At 39.8% G+C, this 19699-nt stretch overlaps 1 protein-coding gene across 5 annotated transcripts in view; it reads right to left on the bottom strand.

Moving 5' to 3' along the window:
- COL11A2 (collagen type XI alpha 2 chain) overlaps nucleotides 1-19699 on the bottom strand; it is a 162414-nt gene that overhangs the window by 37398 nt on the left and 105317 nt on the right. For all 5 annotated transcript variants that reach the window (XM_088446637.1, XM_088446640.1, XM_088446639.1 and 2 more), the window contains 12 exons: nucleotides 19563-19616; nucleotides 18776-18883; nucleotides 18633-18686; nucleotides 18491-18544; nucleotides 18188-18232; nucleotides 17690-17743; nucleotides 16083-16127; nucleotides 15724-15777; nucleotides 11759-11812; nucleotides 11547-11600; nucleotides 11184-11291; nucleotides 10898-10987 (listed from right to left, as the gene is read on the bottom strand). In XM_088446637.1, coding sequence (XP_088302763.1) covers nucleotides 10898-10987; nucleotides 11184-11291; nucleotides 11547-11600; nucleotides 11759-11812; nucleotides 15724-15777; nucleotides 16083-16127; nucleotides 17690-17743; nucleotides 18188-18232; nucleotides 18491-18544; nucleotides 18633-18686; nucleotides 18776-18883; nucleotides 19563-19616 — 774 coding nt within the window. The remainder of the gene's footprint in view (nucleotides 1-10897; nucleotides 10988-11183; nucleotides 11292-11546; nucleotides 11601-11758; nucleotides 11813-15723; nucleotides 15778-16082; nucleotides 16128-17689; nucleotides 17744-18187; nucleotides 18233-18490; nucleotides 18545-18632; nucleotides 18687-18775; nucleotides 18884-19562; nucleotides 19617-19699) is intronic.

The raw sequence follows: 19699 nt of genomic DNA, 5'->3' as shown, positions 1-19699 counted from the left end.
ATGTCTGATAGACATCCAAATGAAGAATGTGTCTGATAGACATCCAGATGAAATATGTGTCTGATAGACATCTAGATGAAGTGTGTGTATGACAGACATCTAGATGAAGTGTCTGTCTGATAGACATCCAGATGAAGTATGTGTCTGATAGACATCCAGATGAAGTGTGTGTCTGATAGACATCCAGATGAAGTGTGTGTCTGATAGACATCCAGATGAAGTGTGTGTCTGATAGACATCTAGATGAAGTATGTGTATGACAGACATCCAGATGAAGTGTGTGTCTGATAGACATCTAGATGAAGTGTGTGTATGACAGACATCTAGATGAAGTGTGTGTCTGATAGACATCATGTAAGTGTCTACCAGTCATCCAGATGAAGTATGTGTCTACCAGTCATCCAGATGATGTATGTTTCTTCTAGTCATCCGGATGATTTGTTATCTAGTCATCCAGGTAGTGTATGTGTTTACCAGTCATCCAGATCTACCAGTCATCCAGATGGTGTATGTGTCTACCAATAATCCAGATGATGTGTCTACCAGTCATCCAGATGAAGTATGTGTCTGATAGACATCCAGATGAAGTACGTGTCTGAGAGACATCCAGATGAAGTACGTGTCAATGAAGTACGTGTCTGAGAGACATCCAGATGAAGTACATGTCTGATAGACATCCAGATGAAGAATGTGTCTGATAGACATCCAGATGAAGTACGTGTCTGATAGACATCCAGATGAAGTATGTGTCTGATAGACATCCAGATGAAGTACGTGTCTGAGAGACATCCAGATGAAGTATGTGTCGATGAAGTACGTGACCAATAGACATCCAGATGAAGTACATGTCTGATAGACATCCAAATGAAGAATGTGTCTGATAGACATCCAGATGAAATATGTGTCTTATAGACATCTAGATGAAGTGTGTGTATGACAGACATCTAGATGAAATGTGTGTCTGATAGACATCCAGATGAAGTATGTGTCTGATAGACATCCAGATGAAGTGTGTGTCTGATAGACATCCAGATGAAGTGTGTGTCTGATAGACATCCAGATGAAGTGTGTGTCTGATAGACATCCAGATGAAGTATGTGTCTGATAGACATCTAGTTGAAGTGTGTGTATGACAGACATCTAGATGAAGTGTGTGTCTGATAGACATCCAGATGAAGTATGGGTCTACCAGTAATCCAGATGATATGTCTCTACTAGTCATCTGGGTGATGTATGTTTTTCCTAGTCATACGGATGATGTGTCTTCTGGTCATCCATATAATGCATGTGTCTACCAGTCATACATGTACATTAAATGATGAGTGATCTAATAGCCCTCAATATGTGTATGTCTTATAGGCTGTTACCTGTCACCACAATGCATTTACATATTGCACATTTCTATTCACCCAGACTAAAGTATTGGTCTGTTAGTCATCCATAAAATGCATGAACCTCCCAGTCACCCAGATGAAGTATGTGTCTGATAGGCATCCAGATGAAGTACGTGTCTGAGAGACATCCAGATGAAGTATGTGTCGATGAAGTACGTGTCCGATAGACATCCAGATGAAGTACATGTCTGATAGACATCCAGATGAAGTACATGTCTGATAGACATCCAGATGAAGAATGTGTCTGATAGACATCTAGATGAAGTGTGTGTATGACAGACATCTAGATGAAGTGTCTGTCTGATAGACATCCAGATGAAGTATGTGTCTGATAGACATCCAGATGAAGTGTGTGTCTGATAGACATCCAGATGAAGTGTGTGTCTGATAGACATCCAGATGAAGTGTGTGTCTGATAGACATCTAGATGAAGTATGTGTTTGACAGACATCCAGATGAAGTGTGTGTCTGATAGACATCTAGATGAAGTGTGTGTATGACAGACATCTAGATGAAGTGTGTGTCTGATAGACATCATGTAAGTGTCTACCAGTCATCCAGATGAAGTATGTGTCTACCAGTCATCCAGATGATGTATGTTTCTTCTAGTCTTCCGGATGATTTGTTATCTAGTCATCCAGGTAGTGTATGTGTTTACCAGTCATCCAGATCTACCAGTCATCCAGATGGTGTATGTGTCTACCAATAATCCAGATGATGTGTCTACCAGTCATCCAGATGAAGTATGTGTCTGATAGACATCCAGATGAAGTACGTGTCTGAGAGACATCCAGATGAAGTACGTGTCAATGAAGTACGTGTCTGAGACACATCCAGATGGAGTACATGTCTGATAGACATCCAGATGAAGAATGTGTCTGATAGACATCCAGATGAAGTACGTGTCTGATAGACATCCAGATGAAGTATGTGTCTGATAGACATCCAGATGAAGTACGTGTCTGAGAGACATCCAGATGAAGTATGTGTCGATGAAGTACGTGACCAATAGACATCCAGATGAAGTACATGTCTGATAGACATCCAAATGAAGAATGTGTCTGATAGACATCCAGATGAAATATGTGTCTTATAGACATCTAGATGAAGTGTGTGTATGACAGACATCTAGATGAAGTGTGTGTCTGATAGACATCCAGATGAAGTATGTGTCTGATAGACATCCAGATGAAGTGTGTGTCTGATAGACATCCAGATGAAGTGTGTGTCTGATAGACATCCAGATGAAGTGTGTGTCTGATAGACATCCAGATGAAGTATGTGTCTGATAGACATCTAGTTGAAGTGTGTGTATGACAGACATCTAGATGAAGTGTGTGTCTGATAGACATCCAGATGAAGTATGGGTCTACCAGTAATCCAGATGATATGTCTCTACTAGTCATCTGGGTGATGTATGTTTTTCCTAGTCATACGGATGATGTGTCTTCTGGTCATCCATATAATGCATGTGTCTACCAGTCATACATGTACATTAAATGATGAGTGATCTAATAGCCCTCAATATGTGTATGTCTTATAGGCTGTTACCTGTCACCACAATGCATTTACATATTGCACATTTCTATTCACCCAGACTAAAGTATTGGTCTGTTAGTCATCCATAAAATGCATGAACCTCCCAGTCACCCAGATGAAGTATGTGTCTGATAGGCATCCAGATGAAGTACGTGTCTGAGAGACATCCAGATGAAGTATGTGTCGATGAAGTACATGTCCGATAGACATCCAGATGAAGTACATGTCTGATAGACATCCAGATGAAGTACATGTCTGATAGACATCCAGATGAAGAATGTGTCTGATAGACATCTAGATGAAGTGTGTGTATGACAGACATCTAGATGAAGTGTGTATATCTGTCTGATAGACATCCAGATGAAGTATGTGTCTGATAGACATCCAGATGAAGTGTGTGTCTGATAGACATCCAGATGAAGTGTGTGTCTGATAGACATCCATTTGAAGTGTGTGTCTGATAGACATCCAGATGAAGTGTGTATCTGATAGACATCCATTTGAAGTGTGTGTCTGATAGACATCCAGATGAAGTGTGTGTCTGACAGACATCCAGATGAAGTGTGTATCTGATAGACATCCATTTGAAGTGTGTGTCTGATAGACATCCAGATGAAGTGTGTGTCTGATAGACATCCAGATGAAGAGTATGTCTGATAGACATCCAGATGAAGTGTGTGTCTGATAGACATCTAGATGAAGTGTGTGTATGACAGACATCCAGATGAAGTGTGTGTCTGATAGACATCTAGATGAAGTGTGTGTATGACAAACATCTAGATGAAGTGTGTGTCTGATAGACATCATGTAAGTGTCTACCAGTCATCCAGATGAAGTATGTGTCTACAAGTCATCCAGATGATGTATGTTTCTTCTAGTCATCCGGATGATTTGTTATCTAGTCATCCAGGTAGTGTATGTGTTTACCAGTCATCCAGATCTACCAGTCATCTAGATGGTGTATGTGTCTACCAATAATCCAGATGATGTGTCTACCAGTCATCCAGATGAAGTATGTGTCTGATAGACATCCAGATGAAGTACGTGTCTGAGAGACATCCAGATGAAGAATGTGTCTGATAGACATCCAGATGAAGTATGTGTCAATGAAGTACGTGTCAATGAAGTACGTGTCTGAGAGACATCCAGATGAAGTACATGTCTGATAGACATCCAGATGAAGAATGTGTCTGATAGACATCCAGATGAAGTACGTGTCTGATAGACATCCAGATGAAGTATGTGTCTGATAGACATCCAGATGAAGTACGTGTCTGAGAGACATCCAGATGAAGTATGTGTCGATGAAGTACGTGACCAATAGACATCCAGATGAAGTACATGTCTGATAGACATCCAAATGAAGAATGTGTCTGATAGACATCCAGATGAAATATGTGTCTGATAGACATCTAGATGAAGTGTGTGTATGACAGACATCTAGATGAAGTGTCTGTCTGATAGACATCCAGATGAAGTATGTGTCTGATAGACATCCAGATGAAGTGTGTGTCTGATAGACATCCAGATGAAGTGTGTGTCTGATAGACATCCAGATGAAGTGTGTGTCTGATAGACATCTAGATGAAGTATGTGTATGACAGACATCCAGATGAAGTGTGTGTCTGATAGACATCTAGATGAAGTGTGTGTATGACAGACATCTAGATGAAGTGTGTGTCTGATAGACATCATGTAAGTGTCTACCAGTCATCCAGATGAAGTATGTGTCTACCAGTCATCCAGATGATGTATGTTTCTTCTAGTCATCCGGATGATTTGTTATCTAGTCATCCAGGTAGTGTATGTGTTTACCAGTCATCCAGATCTACCAGTCATCCAGATGGTGTATGTGTCTACCAATAATCCAGATGATGTGTCTACCAGTCATCCAGATGAAGTATGTGTCTGATAGACATCCAGATGAAGTACGTGTCTGAGAGACATCCAGATGAAGTACGTGTCAATGAAGTACGTGTCTGAGAGACATCCAGATGAAGTACATGTCTGATAGACATCCAGATGAAGAATGTGTCTGATAGACATCCAGATGAAGTACGTGTCTGATAGACATCCAGATGAAGTATGTGTCTGATAGACATCCAGATGAAGTACGTGTCTGAGAGACATCCAGATGAAGTATGTGTCGATGAAGTACGTGACCAATAGACATCCAGATGAAGTACATGTCTGATAGACATCCAAATGAAGAATGTGTCTAATATACATCCAGATGAAATATGTGTCTTATAGACATCTAGATGAAGTGTGTGTATGACAGACATCTAGATGAAGTGTGTGTCTGATAGACATCCAGATGAAGTATGTGTCTGATAGACATCCAGATGAAGTGTGTGTCTGATAGACATCCAGATGAAGTGTGTGTCTGATAGACATCCAGATGAAGTGTGTGTCTGATAGACATCCAGATGAAGTATGTGTCTGATAGACATCTAGTTGAAGTGTGTGTATGACAGACATCTAGATGAAGTGTGTGTCTGATAGACATCCAGATGAAGTATGGGTCTACCAGTAATCCAGATGATATGTCTCTACTAGTCATCTGGGTGATGTATGTTTTTCCTAGTCATACGGATGATGTGTCTTCTGGTCATCCATATAATGCATGTGTCTACCAGTCATACAGATGGTGTATGTGTCTACCAATAATCTAGATGATGTAAGTGTCTACCAGTCATCCAGATGAAGTATGTGTCTACCAGTCATCCAGATGATGTATGTTTCTTCTAGTCATCCGGATAATTTGTTATCTAGTCATCCAGGTAGTGTATGTGTCTACCAGTCATCCAGATGGTGTATGTGTCTACCAATAATCCAGATGATGTAAGTGTCTACCAGTCATCCAGATGAAGTATGTGTCTACCAGTTATCCAGATGATGTACAGTATATTTCTTCTAGTCATCCGGATGATTTGTCATCTAGTCATCCAGATTTTGTATGTGTCTACCAGTCATCCAGATTGTGTATATGTCTACGAGTCATCCAGATGATGTATGTGTCTACCAGTCATCCAGATTGTGTATGTGTCTACCAGTCATCCAGATGATGTATGTGTCTACCAGTCATCCAGATGAAGTATATGTCTACCAGTCATCCAGATGAAGTATGTGTCGATGAAGTACGTGACCAATAGACATCCAGATGAAGTACATGTCTGATAGACATCCAAATGAAGAATGTGTCTGATAGACATCCAGATGAAGTGTGTATCTGATAGACATCCATTTGAAGTGTGTGTCTGATAGACATCCAGATGAAGTGTGTGTCTGACAGACATCCAGATGAAGTGTGTATCTGATAGACATCCAGATGAAGTATGTGTCTGATAGACATCCAGATGAAGTGTGTGTCTGATAGACATCCAGATGAAGTGTGTGTCTGATAGACATCCAGATGAAGTGTGTGTCTGATAGACATCTAGATGAAGTATGTGTATGACAGACATCCAGATGAAGTGTGTGTCTGATAGACATCTAGATGAAGTGTGTGTATGACAGACATCTAGATGAAGTGTGTGTCTGATAGACATCATGTAAGTGTCTACCAGTCATCCAGATGAAGTATGTGTCTACCAGTCATCCAGATGATGTATGTTTCTTCTAGTCATCCGGATGATTTGTTATCTAGTCATCCAGGTAGTGTATGTGTTTACCAGTCATCCAGATCTACCAGTCATCCAGATGGTGTATGTGTCTACCAATAATCCAGATGATGTGTCTACCAGTCATCCAGATGAAGTATGTGTCTGATAGACATCCAGATGAAGTACGTGTCTGAGAGACATCCAGATGAAGTACGTGTCAATGAAGTACGTGTCTGAGAGACATCCAGATGAAGTACATGTCTGATAGACATCCAGATGAAGAATGTGTCTGATAGACATCCAGATGAAGTACGTGTCTGATAGACATCCAGATGAAGTATGTGTCTGATAGACATCCAGATGAAGTACGTGTCTGAGAGACATCCAGATGAAGTATGTGTCGATGAAGTACGTGACCAATAGACATCCAGATGAAGTACATGTCTGATAGACATCCAAATGAAGAATGTGTCTGATAGACATCCAGATGAAATATGTGTCTGATAGACATCTAGATGAAGTGTGTGTATGACAGACATCTAGATGAAGTGTGTGTCTGATAGACATCCAGATGAAGTATGTGTCTGATAGACATCCAGATGAAGTATGTGTCAATGAAGTACGTGTCAATGAAGTACGTGTCTGAGAGACATCCAGATGAAGTACATGTCTGATAGACATCCAGATGAAGAATGTGTCTGATACACATCCAGATGAAGTGTGTGTCTGATAGACATCCAGATGAAGTATGTGTTTGATAGACATCTAGATGAAGTGTGTGTATGACAGACATCTAGATGAAGTGTGTGTCTGATAGACATCCAGATGAAGTATGGGTCTACCAGTAATCCAGATGATATGTCTCTACTAGTCATCTGGGTGATGTATGTTTTTCCTAGTCATACGGATGGTGTCTTCTGGTCATCCATATAATGCATGTGTCTACCAGTCATACAGATGGTGTATGTGTCTACCAATAATCTAGATGATGTAAGTGTCTACCAGTCATCCAGATGAAGTATGTGTCTACCAGTCATCCAGATGATGTATGTTTCTTCTAGTCATCCGGATAATTTGTTATCTAGTCATCCAGGTAGTGTATGTGTCTACCAGTCATCCAGATGGTGTATGTGTCTACCAATAATCCAGATGATGTAAGTGTCTACCAGTCATCCAGATGAAGTATGTGTCTACCAGTTATCCAGATGATGTACAGTATATTTCTTCTAGTCATCCGGATGATTTGTCATCTAGTCATCCAGATTTTGTATGTGTCTACCAGTCATCCAGATTGTGTATATGTCTACGAGTCATCCAGATGATGTATGTGTCTACCAGTCATCCAGATTGTGTATGTGTCTACCAGTCATCCAGATGATGTATGTGTCTACCAGTCATCCAGATGAAGTATATGTCTACCAGTCATCCAGATGAAGTATATGTCTACCAGTCATCCAGATGAAGTATGTGTCTACCAGTCATCCAGATGAAGTATGTGTCTACCAGTCATCCAGATGAAGTATGTGTCTACCAGTCATCCGGATGATTTGTCATCTAGTCATCCAGGTACTGTATGTGTCTACCAGTCATCCAGATTGTGTATGTGTCTTCCAGTCATCCAGATGATGTATGTGTCTACCAGTTATCCAAATAATGTATATAGCTGATTAACAACCAGATGACGTCTTCTAGTTATTGAGGTAATATATTATATCATCTATCATCCAGGAAATGCATGTGCCTCTTAGTATTCCAGATGATCTAAGTGTCTGATGAGCATGGTATGGTATGTCTTCTAGTCATCCAGAAAACGCATGTTCCACCTAATATTCTAGATGATCTAAGTGTCCGATGATCATCTGGATGATATGTTTTCGCGTCATCCTGATGATGTATGCAACTTTTGTTAGCCTTCCAAATTATGTATGTGTCTTCTAGTCACCCAGATGATGTCTTCTTGTTGTCCAGGTGATGTCTGTGTCTACTAATCTGTGAAATGATCTATGTGTCTGCTGACCACTTTGATGGTCCTCTAATCCATATGTGCAAATTGTATCCATCCAGGTTATTTATATATCTCCTAAACCAGAGGTTCCCAATCACGGTCCTCAAGGCTCCCCAACAGTTCAGGTTTTAGAGATATCCATGGTTGAGCACAGGTGATTTACTTAATACTTCAGTCAATTTGATTTAACCACCTGTGCTTAACCATGGATATCTCTAAAACATGAACTGTTGGGGAGCCTTGAGGACCGCAATTGGGAACCTCTTTCCTAAACACATAATGATTTAGATAATTTAATGGCTTATTGTCATAAACATGATACACGTATCTACAGTCATCAATGAAGTATATTATTCATGTGACTGTAATACAATCTCTCTTTTTGGGGTTGGTACCTAACCTCCAAGTGCAGCTCCTCATGCAGGCCAGTATCATATTGATTTATTTCTCATGGACCTCAGTCTCCTAGCTGAGCTCTTTGCACTCCTACTACACCCTTCAGCAGTTCTCGTGTCCTATTGTAACTGTGTATGACATCCGAGACTTAGTTTATGCTTTGCTTTTAATAAATTATTTCTGATCATTCAAATCTATTGATCTGTTCATTCTAATATACTGTCCAGTCTCTTATTTCAGTAACACAATTATGTTAATCTTTGAGAACCATTTTATCATGGACGTGTTTGATAGACAGGTAACGTAAAGGTCTGATAGACAGGTAACGTAAAGGTCTGATAGACATGTAATGTAAAGGTCTGATAGACAGGTAACGTAAAGTTCTGATAGACAGGTAACATAAAGGTCTGATAGACAGGTAACGTAAAGGTCTGATAGACAGGTAACGTAAAGGTCTGATAGACAGGTAACGTAAAGGTCTGATAGACAGGTAACGTAAAGGTCTGATAGACAGGTAACATAAAGGTCTGATAGACAGGTAACGTAAAGGTCTGATAGACAGGTAACGTAAAGTTCTGATAGACAGGTAATGTAAAGGTCTGATAGACAGGTAACGTAAAGGTCTGATAGACAGGTAACGTAAAGGTCTGATAGACAGGTAATGTAAAGGTCTGATAGACATCCAAAATCTATCTATATTTCATCCATAGGCGGCATTTGTCTAAAAGTGATCAGTATGATATTTAGCCACATTATTTAGGTGTATTATAGTCACCGATATAATGTAACACTCGGTTAGTTGTCATAAATGACATATGTTTAACTGGTCATCCTTAAAATCTATATGTCAGGTAATCATCTGCTTAATGCATGTAGTCTCTAGTCACACAATATGTTTGTTTAGCTAGCCAGACATTGTGGTGTATATTGTTGGATAACTAGTTGTATGATAAAATTTTTCTAATGTAATTTTGTTAAAAAAAAAAAAAAAAAACTTACTTGGTAACCTAATGTAATAATGTAACTACACTATGGTTTTATAATTTTGTAATTTAGATCAGAAATTAGATCACATAACTTATACATAGTTATACACTTATACACTGTTGGGGCTGGGCAATATTCAAGCAACCAATTCAGTAGAAACAACTGCTGAGGCATGAGGCGTAAGGCACCTCACCTTAGTCACAGGGGCGCTGAGAGGAGTACTAATTACTCAGAAACGGGCAGTTGGAGGGCCTCATCATGCCACGCCTCCCGGATTAGGCCATGCCCCCTCAGTGCCTGGGTCCTGTGGATATCTCAATGTCATGGCATTAGTCCCTAATGAATGTTAGCCTGCAGAGTTATAATTAGGTTCATGCCACACTATGTCCATGTGATGGCTACGCTCAATTAAAGTCACATACTATGGAATAAGATTCCCCTAGTTAATGGTAAAAGAAGAATTTCAAAGTCATTTTTCACTGCGGTCTTCGTTATTGGAATTTCCATCTATAGAGGGTTCAGTTCAGGCTTTCCAAGGTCACTTACAGTACAGGGTGACAGCTGGAATACAAGCCTGCACTGTGCACATAACATAATACAGGCTGTGATCTACCAGCTGAAGCGGTGTACAAATAACCCGTCACTATCCTGCTCAGATTTGATAGGTCCACTGTGTGTTTAAAGTGCGTCATACTGTGTAGTTGTTTAGAGTGTAAGCTTTGCAGCCGGGTGCAGATATCTCTTCGTTACGTTAGATGTGCTTTTAGTCAGCATAGATGGCTGCAACATGTATTTGTCTGTGCCACATTACATGCGTAACCTCTTGAGAGATGTGAAATAAGGAATACAGTTGGGCTCGTGTCATAGTTAGTTATGCCAGGTGTCTGACATCCTATAAACCTACCATGTGATTACAGGGAATTAATAAACTGTCATGATGTATAAGACCAGCTCAGAGGCCATATACTCACTGGTGTACCAGGCAGGCCTCTTTCCCCAGGGAATCCTCTTAAACCGGCTGGGCCATCTTTCCCAGGAACGCCAACAGTCCCAGGATCCCCCTGTGGAATAACAGAGGAGAGATTGGGAAGCAGGAAGATTGGAAGATGGAGGAAGTGAGGAGGGTAAGAGAGATAAAGAGGAGATTCCCCTATTACTGGGAAGCAGTAGATAATATGTGAACAGAGATAATATGCGTCCAATGGAAACATTCATGAATGGGGCTAGCAGCTGGAAGACGAGATATGATTGGCTCACCTTGGTGCCTTCTTTTCCAGATGCGCCAGACAAGCCCTGCTCTCCCGGTGGTCCTGGGGGGCCAGGGTGACCTCTCTCTCCCATAGGACCAGACTCGCCTTGGGTACCCTATGTAAAAATAAACGTGTCCTACTGTATATATCATATATTATGACTGTAAAACATCACAGCTATGGCGACTTATCATTGTGTCGCAAAGTCTCTACCATTATACATGGCGACCCTGTGAACCACGCAATAATTATTATACAAATTGACAATTAAAACACTTTACTCTATGAATAAGTAGGATGCAAACCGATCAACATCCAACATGCGAATGAATATACAGTATCAATATCTGCATTTAGGTATATAAGTTACCTGTGGTCCTACAACGCCAGGTGGTCCTGTAGTTCCCATTTTGCCTTGGAAACCCTACAAAGAAGAAGAGAGACAGGCTAATAGTACTGTAGTTACGGTACTCACCATGTAATGCCATATTGCATGGAATTGAAGCCACTTTTGTTCTGGTGGATAATATTGCTGATGGCTATTTAATACAACCACCTCTGACGTTCTCATCTGGGACTCACCACTTCTCCTCTCTGTCCGGGATGACCTGGGATTCCATCTTTACCAGGAGGACCCTGCCGGAGAAGGAGAGAAAGACTATAGTTATCGTTACATAGCAGTAAAGTCTGGACAGGTCTCCCTTTGCAGAAACCATATTTCATAATGATCGGCCTTTACTACCAAAACCACTTATGTCAGGAGAGTGGCTGACTGGCGATACTATGGGGATTGTTATGTTGCTGAATGCTACAATACTATTACTAGTCAGAGGTTCGTTACTAGGGGTGATGGCAGTAATATCAGGTATTTATATTGTGATTGTGACAATATGAGGGTAAGTAGTATTGTCACTTGTGTGACTAATTGCAAAAGACTGTGGGATATTAATCATGTTACATATCGATTAGAGGTTTATATAAAGGTTTGCTGTTAACCATATTAACAAAATGGTTGATTGGGACAAGCAGCTACATACTGAGCATTAAGTAGATTGAGCAGTGGTTGAAGAAAGCAGATGACTGTGATTAGTGGTTACGTACTGAGTATATACATAATTGTGATCAGTAGTTGGATATTGAGGAACATGATTTGGTGTTTAGTAAGTACTGATTAAAGTGTCTCATTTGTTATTGTGTTACCTATTGAATATTGCTATTTATTGGGAATATATACGGGAGACCGGCGGTCAGAAGACCGACAGCGGCATCCCGATGCTCAGAATCCCGACAGGGGCTCGATAAGTATCCTAACCCTCCCCCCTTCACCCCCAACTCTCCCGTCCTGCATCCTAACCTCCTCACTCCCACAGCCTAATCCTAACCCTCCCCGTTAGTGCCTAAACCTAACCCTCACCCCATGGTGCCTAAACCTAACCCCATCTGCCCGCAACCTCCCCCCCGCAGCCAAACCCTAACCCCCTCCCCCAGCCTAACCCTAACCCACGGCCTAAACCTAACATCCCCAACACCGGCGGCCTAAACCTAACCCACCCTGCTATACTTACGTTCGGGATGCCAGCTAGCGGGATCCCGGCGTCAGCATCTCAAGCGATGTAGGGATTCTGGGTCACCTCTATGTTGTGTGATGAAATTAGGGAATTTCTAATAAATATGCATAGGATGGGCTAACTCCTTGCAAAGAGATAGTGAAAATTGGATTTATTAGATAGTAGGAGACACAGTGCTCTCCCTGCAACACTCCGGCCAAGGTCCTTTGCTGCATTTAATATACATATTTTCATTTATTGGAGCACTGTGTCTCCCACTATCTAATAAATCCAATTTTGACTATCTCTTTTGTAAGGTGTCCTACATTTAGCCCATGCTGCGCATATTAATTAGAAATTCACTAATTTCATCACACAACATAGAGTTGAGCACTTTGTGTACTTTAATTTATTTGCATAGACATAATTCATAGAGACTGGACATCTCTAACACTCAGCAGCTCCCGAGACCGGGTGGTTCCTAGTTGTGCACGGATCACATCAATCTATATCTCACGCCAGACTAGTACATTTTTGTACGCAGTCCTATGAGGTTGACAAGTGGAAAATTCCATAGTCTCTCCTAATTGAATTGAGCCCCAGGTGTTTGTTTCTTTTCAACATAAATTACTGTGAAAGGCTATAGCTATTTTTTCCTTAGTTTGTTTATTCAGACTGCTATTGATTATTATTTTGAAGATTTTCTCCAGTATTATGTGACTATCATGGCAGCTACAGTTACATTGCACATGAAGTAGTGAGCAGAGAGCCTTTGTAATGCCCCTCTGAGCTCTGTTTTCACCTCCTTCTCCTTACTCTACAATCACATGAAATGCTGACAATCTAAAAGCCTGTATCTGGCAGCCAAACTTGTTTTTCATCCAAAGAGATTTTGAAAAGGAGATAATGATTTGTACAAAAATAGGTAATGAAAAATTAATCAAATAAATGATGAAAAAGTACTTAACTATATATGGAACTCCTGCTTTAAAATATGGGGCAGCACAGTTGGTGTAGTGGTCAGCATTACTACTTCACAGTAGTTCTAATTGCCATCAAGAGCCTAACTGTGTTGAGTTTTTATGTTCTGTCCATATTTATGTGGGTTTCTTCTGGGTACTCAGATTTCCTCCCACACTCTGGTAGGTTCATTAAATTCCAAATGAACTCTAGTGTATATGTGTATGTGCACATGTTGTAAGGAATATAGATTGTAGACTAAGGAGCATATTCAATTGCCACTGTAATTTTGACTGCTAAAAATTATGAGGGGAAAGCGACCATTTTTCAAATACCGTGGCTATGCATGCTACTGATAGACGTGGTATTCAATTTTTTTAAAAATGGCTGTGAATTTTTATTTAGCTGAAACCCACATAAAATGTAATAAAAAATGGGGAACAGTCTGTACCCCCCCCCAAAAAAAACACTGGTTAACAGGAATAATGGTTATTACTTTTCTGAAGAACAATATATTGTTCTTTAAAACTTCAGCAAATGGATGAGTTGTATATTTTTTTAAGTAAAAAAAAAATATACAAAGCAAACCATTTTTGTTTTATTACAAATGAATAAAATGAAAAATGTAACAAAAGTAGAAAAACTGATTTTTGTCTAATTTTAAGGACAATTTAAAAATGTAAATAAAAAATATTATTAAACTATTAAAATTATTTAGCTCTAATTAAATTTGGGGTGCATAAAATAATGAAAAAGTTCATATTGGGGTAATTTAACTTCCAATTGTTTAAGTAGTCATTGGGAGGGGTACCCAAGGGGTTCAGAAGCAATTCTTGACATTTTATCCTCAAATAATGATTTTAGGAAAAAATTTCACTTGGTTTGAAGGTGCTCAATAAAAAGAGCACCTCATGATAAAATAAAAACCTCAAGCCCAATTGAATACCAAAAATCTCCCACAAGCGAGATTTTTGGAAAGTTTGCTCCCAATTGAAGATGCCCCTAAAATGTTATTCTAGGGTGCAGGAGGAGTGAAGATTATAAACGTCGGTCTTTGTAATAAAATATTTTCCAGTCATATATTGGGCAATAAAATGTTAATTTATTTTTTCAAAGTAATTCATAGTCTGTTATATGCTGAAGTTCATTAGAAAATGTTTTTAAAAATAGAAAACTCACTATTTAAAAAAAAAATTCTCATGAACTTTAGCATAATCTTATGAAGCGGGCTGCGACCCGTGAAACGCATCATGCTTGAAACAATAAATTTACATTTTGTTGCCAAGCATACGGCTGGATATAAATATGATTTAGTCTACTCTTTTCCTTTGAAGGGACACTGGATTCCCCTTATCTCTTGGAAGTTGCAGACCACACCGGTTACCTCTTATTAAGGAGCTGTGCGGATGCTACCCTCCAAATATAATATAGTGTAAGCTCCACTGGGGCAGGGACTCATGTGAATGACAAAATACATCAATAATGAATGGTTGATTATGATATGTGGTCAACTATTGAGTAAAATAGATGAGGCATATAAATGCATAGTACACGGTTATTGTATAATGTGGATGATTGTAATAAAGAGCTAGTAATTGAGCGAAGTGACCAGGTTTTCTGTACTGAGCATATGAGTGATTAGGGTCAGTGTTGAGAAATTGCGCAAAGTGGCTAATTGAATAAATGCTGAGGCAGAGGGCTCATGAAGGAGTTTATTGATGTAGTGCATTAATACTGTAAGTAGCTCATTATAATGTAAAATATGTTTTACATCACAGGTAACAAGTCTATGGTAAAAAATTAAATTGGTTACGTCTGGATCTTATTGGTGGAAATAGTGAAAAACTAAACAAGGCTGTTGCTAAAACCTGGTATCTGTTATCTCTGCCACTAGGATTGGTGGAGCTGAGGTGACAGAAAGTCTACTTGTTGCCCTAGGGATAAAATTCTATGCCGATTGGTGACGGTGTATGATGGTTTATGTTCTTCATATAATTCAACAACTTAAACTCAAACATAAGACCATATGAATGTACTCACAGGCGGACCCTTGGGCCCTGGAAAACCATTTGAGCCTTGTGGTCCTGGTAGACCCTAGAAAAAGAAGGAAAATAAAAAGAATTAAGGGATCATGAAAGAGTAGAGAAAGGATGTGTGAAAAGCAGTAGAAAAAAAACCATATAATATACTGTATGCAATTATACAAAGTGAGAGAGGGCAGAGGAGGAATGAAAGACACTGGGGAATTGGGAAGGAATTGAATTGTTAGCACTGAATGTACATTTACAATAAAAAAAAAAAGAGGTAGAGAAATTAAGAGAATGGTGACATATGGAAAATGAATCAAACAGTTCTGAGACAGGATTAGGATAAATGCTTGTGCATTGAGCTGGACTTACTCTCTCTCCCGGAGGCCCTGATGGACCATCTCCTCCTGATGTACCCTGAAGACAGAACCAAATAATGAGTGGACATGTCTTTATTACATGTACTGTTCTGTGAATGTACATGTTTCTGACATACAACACACATACTATGTACAATTACAGTAATCACTCCCAGACTCGCATAGAAATAATTCAGTTCATTGGTCTTTTTTACACACACACACACACACACAAATATATATATATATGTATATATATATATATATATATATATATATATATGTATATATACACATCGACCATACTATTTGTCCCTACAGTACAATATAGATACATCCACTACACTGTCCATCCCTACAGTACAATATATATATAAATATATATCTAAATATATATATATATATATATATATATATTATATATATATATATAATTTTTTTTTTCTAGGAAAAAGAATAAGGAGCGCACAGTTGTAAAATCTTGTTAACCTTTATATTGTAAAAAAGCATATAATCACGTACATGTCAGTAAAGAACAATCTGCATGAACCGTCTATCTCATCACCAGTATACAGAGGGTCGTCCCTTTTAATCTATCATTCTCCAGAGGTGCACACTCTGGAACTGTGCTCTTTGCACTGTATGTGATCTCACTCATGGTGTGCACCTTTCGTTTCAGATGTTAAGCCAGGGACTGCCGCTCTCACATCAGGAATCACGCTCGATTAGCGCGTGCTCTAATCCTCACACTGGACAACTGTTATGAATAAGCGTGTGTCCATATGCCGCTCAAAAGCGTTTAGTCACTAACTCCCACTGACGAAGTCCATTAGTGACGAAAAATGTTTGAGCTGTATATATAGATATACAAGTATGTATATACTCATATATATAAATACATGCCTGTCAGTAAATGTATCACTTGCGGGTACAAAACAAATGTTAATAATCTTAATCTTATGCTAATGGCCTGGTTATGTATAATCCTGATTTACTATGTGACTGGTGCAGGGTTAGAGGCATCTTGGGATGCATATGGGCTAAATCTGGGGTACTTTCAAGCACTATTCACAAGTACCCACAAACAGGTCATGTTTTTATAATATACTGTATGTATGTATATATATATATATATATATATATAATTATATATATATATATTATTTTTTATTTATGTAGTTCTACATTTATTCAATAATGCGAGTATGCCCCTACTGTACTTGGTCTGCAATTACAGCCCCCAAGCATATGGAAAAGGCAAGTACCAAATCTGCACAGGGCTTAGGCGTAGTCTGTTATTGTTGGCATACACAGTGCAAATTTGCATATTGATGATACACCAACAGGTGTACTCCCAGTTTAGCATCAGCCCCTTTGTGCAGATACGGCTGATGTCGGAACTCCCCATGAGACAGACAGACAGACAGACAGACAGACAGACAGACAGACAGATAGATAGATAGATAGATAGATAGATAGATAGATAGACAGATAGATAGATAGATAGATAGATAGATAGACTGAGTGCCTATTACAGGCTGAAGCACATCACAGCACACCCGGTCTGTATACATACACAACACACACACATATATATACACAGTAGTTTTATGTAACAACCTTAGGCCCTGATTTCCCTGTGGCTCCTCTGGGTCCTCTTTGACCTCTTGGTCCCTGCAAAAAAAAAAAAAAAGAGTTGTAATCATACAGAGGACAGTACAGAGAGCTATATATAATATGTACAGTATAAAATGGACCAATGACAAGATGCACAAGGGATACTATGCAGCATGACCCAATATCCAGGGAGCTGCAGACTCTCCAGCAGGCACTCTGTGCTCAGTGATGTCATCGGCTCCTGGCAAATCATTAGGCTGAATATTGGCCCAGGCCACAGAACGGCTGCCTCCAATGTACATCTAGTACAGGGTCATGGCCTAATATCAGATCCTGATGACTATGTCAGTATAACGGCATGGAGGTCTAAGACAGCTGAGTAGATATCATACATAACCGCCGTCTGTATATATAACATGTATTTGTATACAAAGGGACCAGTTCATTGGACTATAACAAGCTGAAACAGGCATTACAGAAGCGGCAGCACCGATCACTCACCGAGGGCCCCCTCTCTCCTCTAGGGCCGGATTTTCCGGACAGACCCTAAGAGGAAAAACAGAAATGTAATAAGTGATTGCTGATTCAGCTGGCGATAATGTAACAGACGACAATATATCAAATGACTATTCTAGCATTGGTCACATGATGAGAAAGTGATCACACAAATACTGATAGTCTATCATCAGCCGGCTCTATACAGTTATGTGACCTCAATCCAATGTAGCATCATTTGTTTTGCTCAGGTTGCCCTCTGGAACGAATAGGACGGATGGCGTTATATTAGCAGGGAATGTCCCTTACCCTCGCTCCTTTCTCTCCATTGGTCCCGGGAAATCCTGGGAAACCGAGTGATCCCTGTAACGATATAAGGCAGAATTGTGAGTCAGTGCAATAAGACGGGTGAGGTATTCCCATCATGTTACAGTATATAACCCTCCTTTACCTTCGTGCCCTGTCGCCCAGGATAACCTGGCAGGCCAGGAACACCCAGCTTGCCCTGGAAGACACAAGAGATAAGAGTCAAATCACGGTCTTACTCTGTCCATGTACAGTTGTGATCACGCACCAGACACCGCCACATCTCACCTTCTCACCAATCAATCCAAGCGGGCCTGGGTCACCGTTGGGGCCAGATCTACCCTTCGGACCCTCAGAACCATCCTCTCCCCTTGACCCTGGAAGGCCGATTTCACCCTACACAGAGGTAAATTGAGAAAATATCTTTAAATAGTGTACATGGGAAAACATAACTCAGGTTGTTCTTCCGCACAAGAATAGACTCGGTAAACACGTGGCAAATCATTACAGCTCCAGACAGCGCGAGTGTATCAGCTAACACATATCTCCATAAAGTACGTCTTACGGGTAAATGTAATATTATGCACAATGCAGGCATTAACAAGATCCTGGCAAGTCTGGCCAATGTTTAAAGGGGCAATCATTTAAAAGGCAAAACCGACCTGGTTTTGCCTTTTAAGTGTTTGCCCCTTTAAACCATCTGATTTTGCCGATGCCTGCAAGTCTCAGGCTATTACAGTCTGCCTGTCACCTACAAACAAACAAAAAAACCTAAAGGAAAAAAAATAAAGATTAAAAAAACTAATAATATTAAGAAAAAAACAAATCCTTGCAACGGGAGACGATGTGGAGGCTCATTAGTCTATGTTCTGCCCTCCAATAATACTTCTCTATGCCTAGAACAGAATGTCCATCAAGTACACATTACCATTATCTAGATAAATCATATCCGGGGACCAGTATAAATAGACGCGGCCTGTAACCGGCGATGAGGCTCATCTGCAAATGATTTAATGAACAACACGAACCTGTCTGTATAAAGTCACCGGAATTGCAATGTGTGAGTCTCACTCACCTTGTCGCCCTTCACCCCGAAATCCCCCTTCAGTCCTGTGAAACCATCTTCGCCCTGAAAGACAGCAATAAAGGTAACCAGCTGGGGCTTATTGATAGAACACTGCAGGAGATGAGTTACCATCAGGCAATAGAAGA

Source organism: Taudactylus pleione, unplaced genomic scaffold (genome assembly GCF_031769625.1).
Source record: "Taudactylus pleione unplaced genomic scaffold, aTauple2 ptg000400l, whole genome shotgun sequence".
Classification (NCBI taxonomy): domain Eukaryota; kingdom Metazoa; phylum Chordata; class Amphibia; order Anura; family Myobatrachidae; genus Taudactylus; species Taudactylus pleione.
Note: the sequence above shows the minus strand (reverse complement) of the source record. Positions and strands in the feature narration are given on the sequence as shown.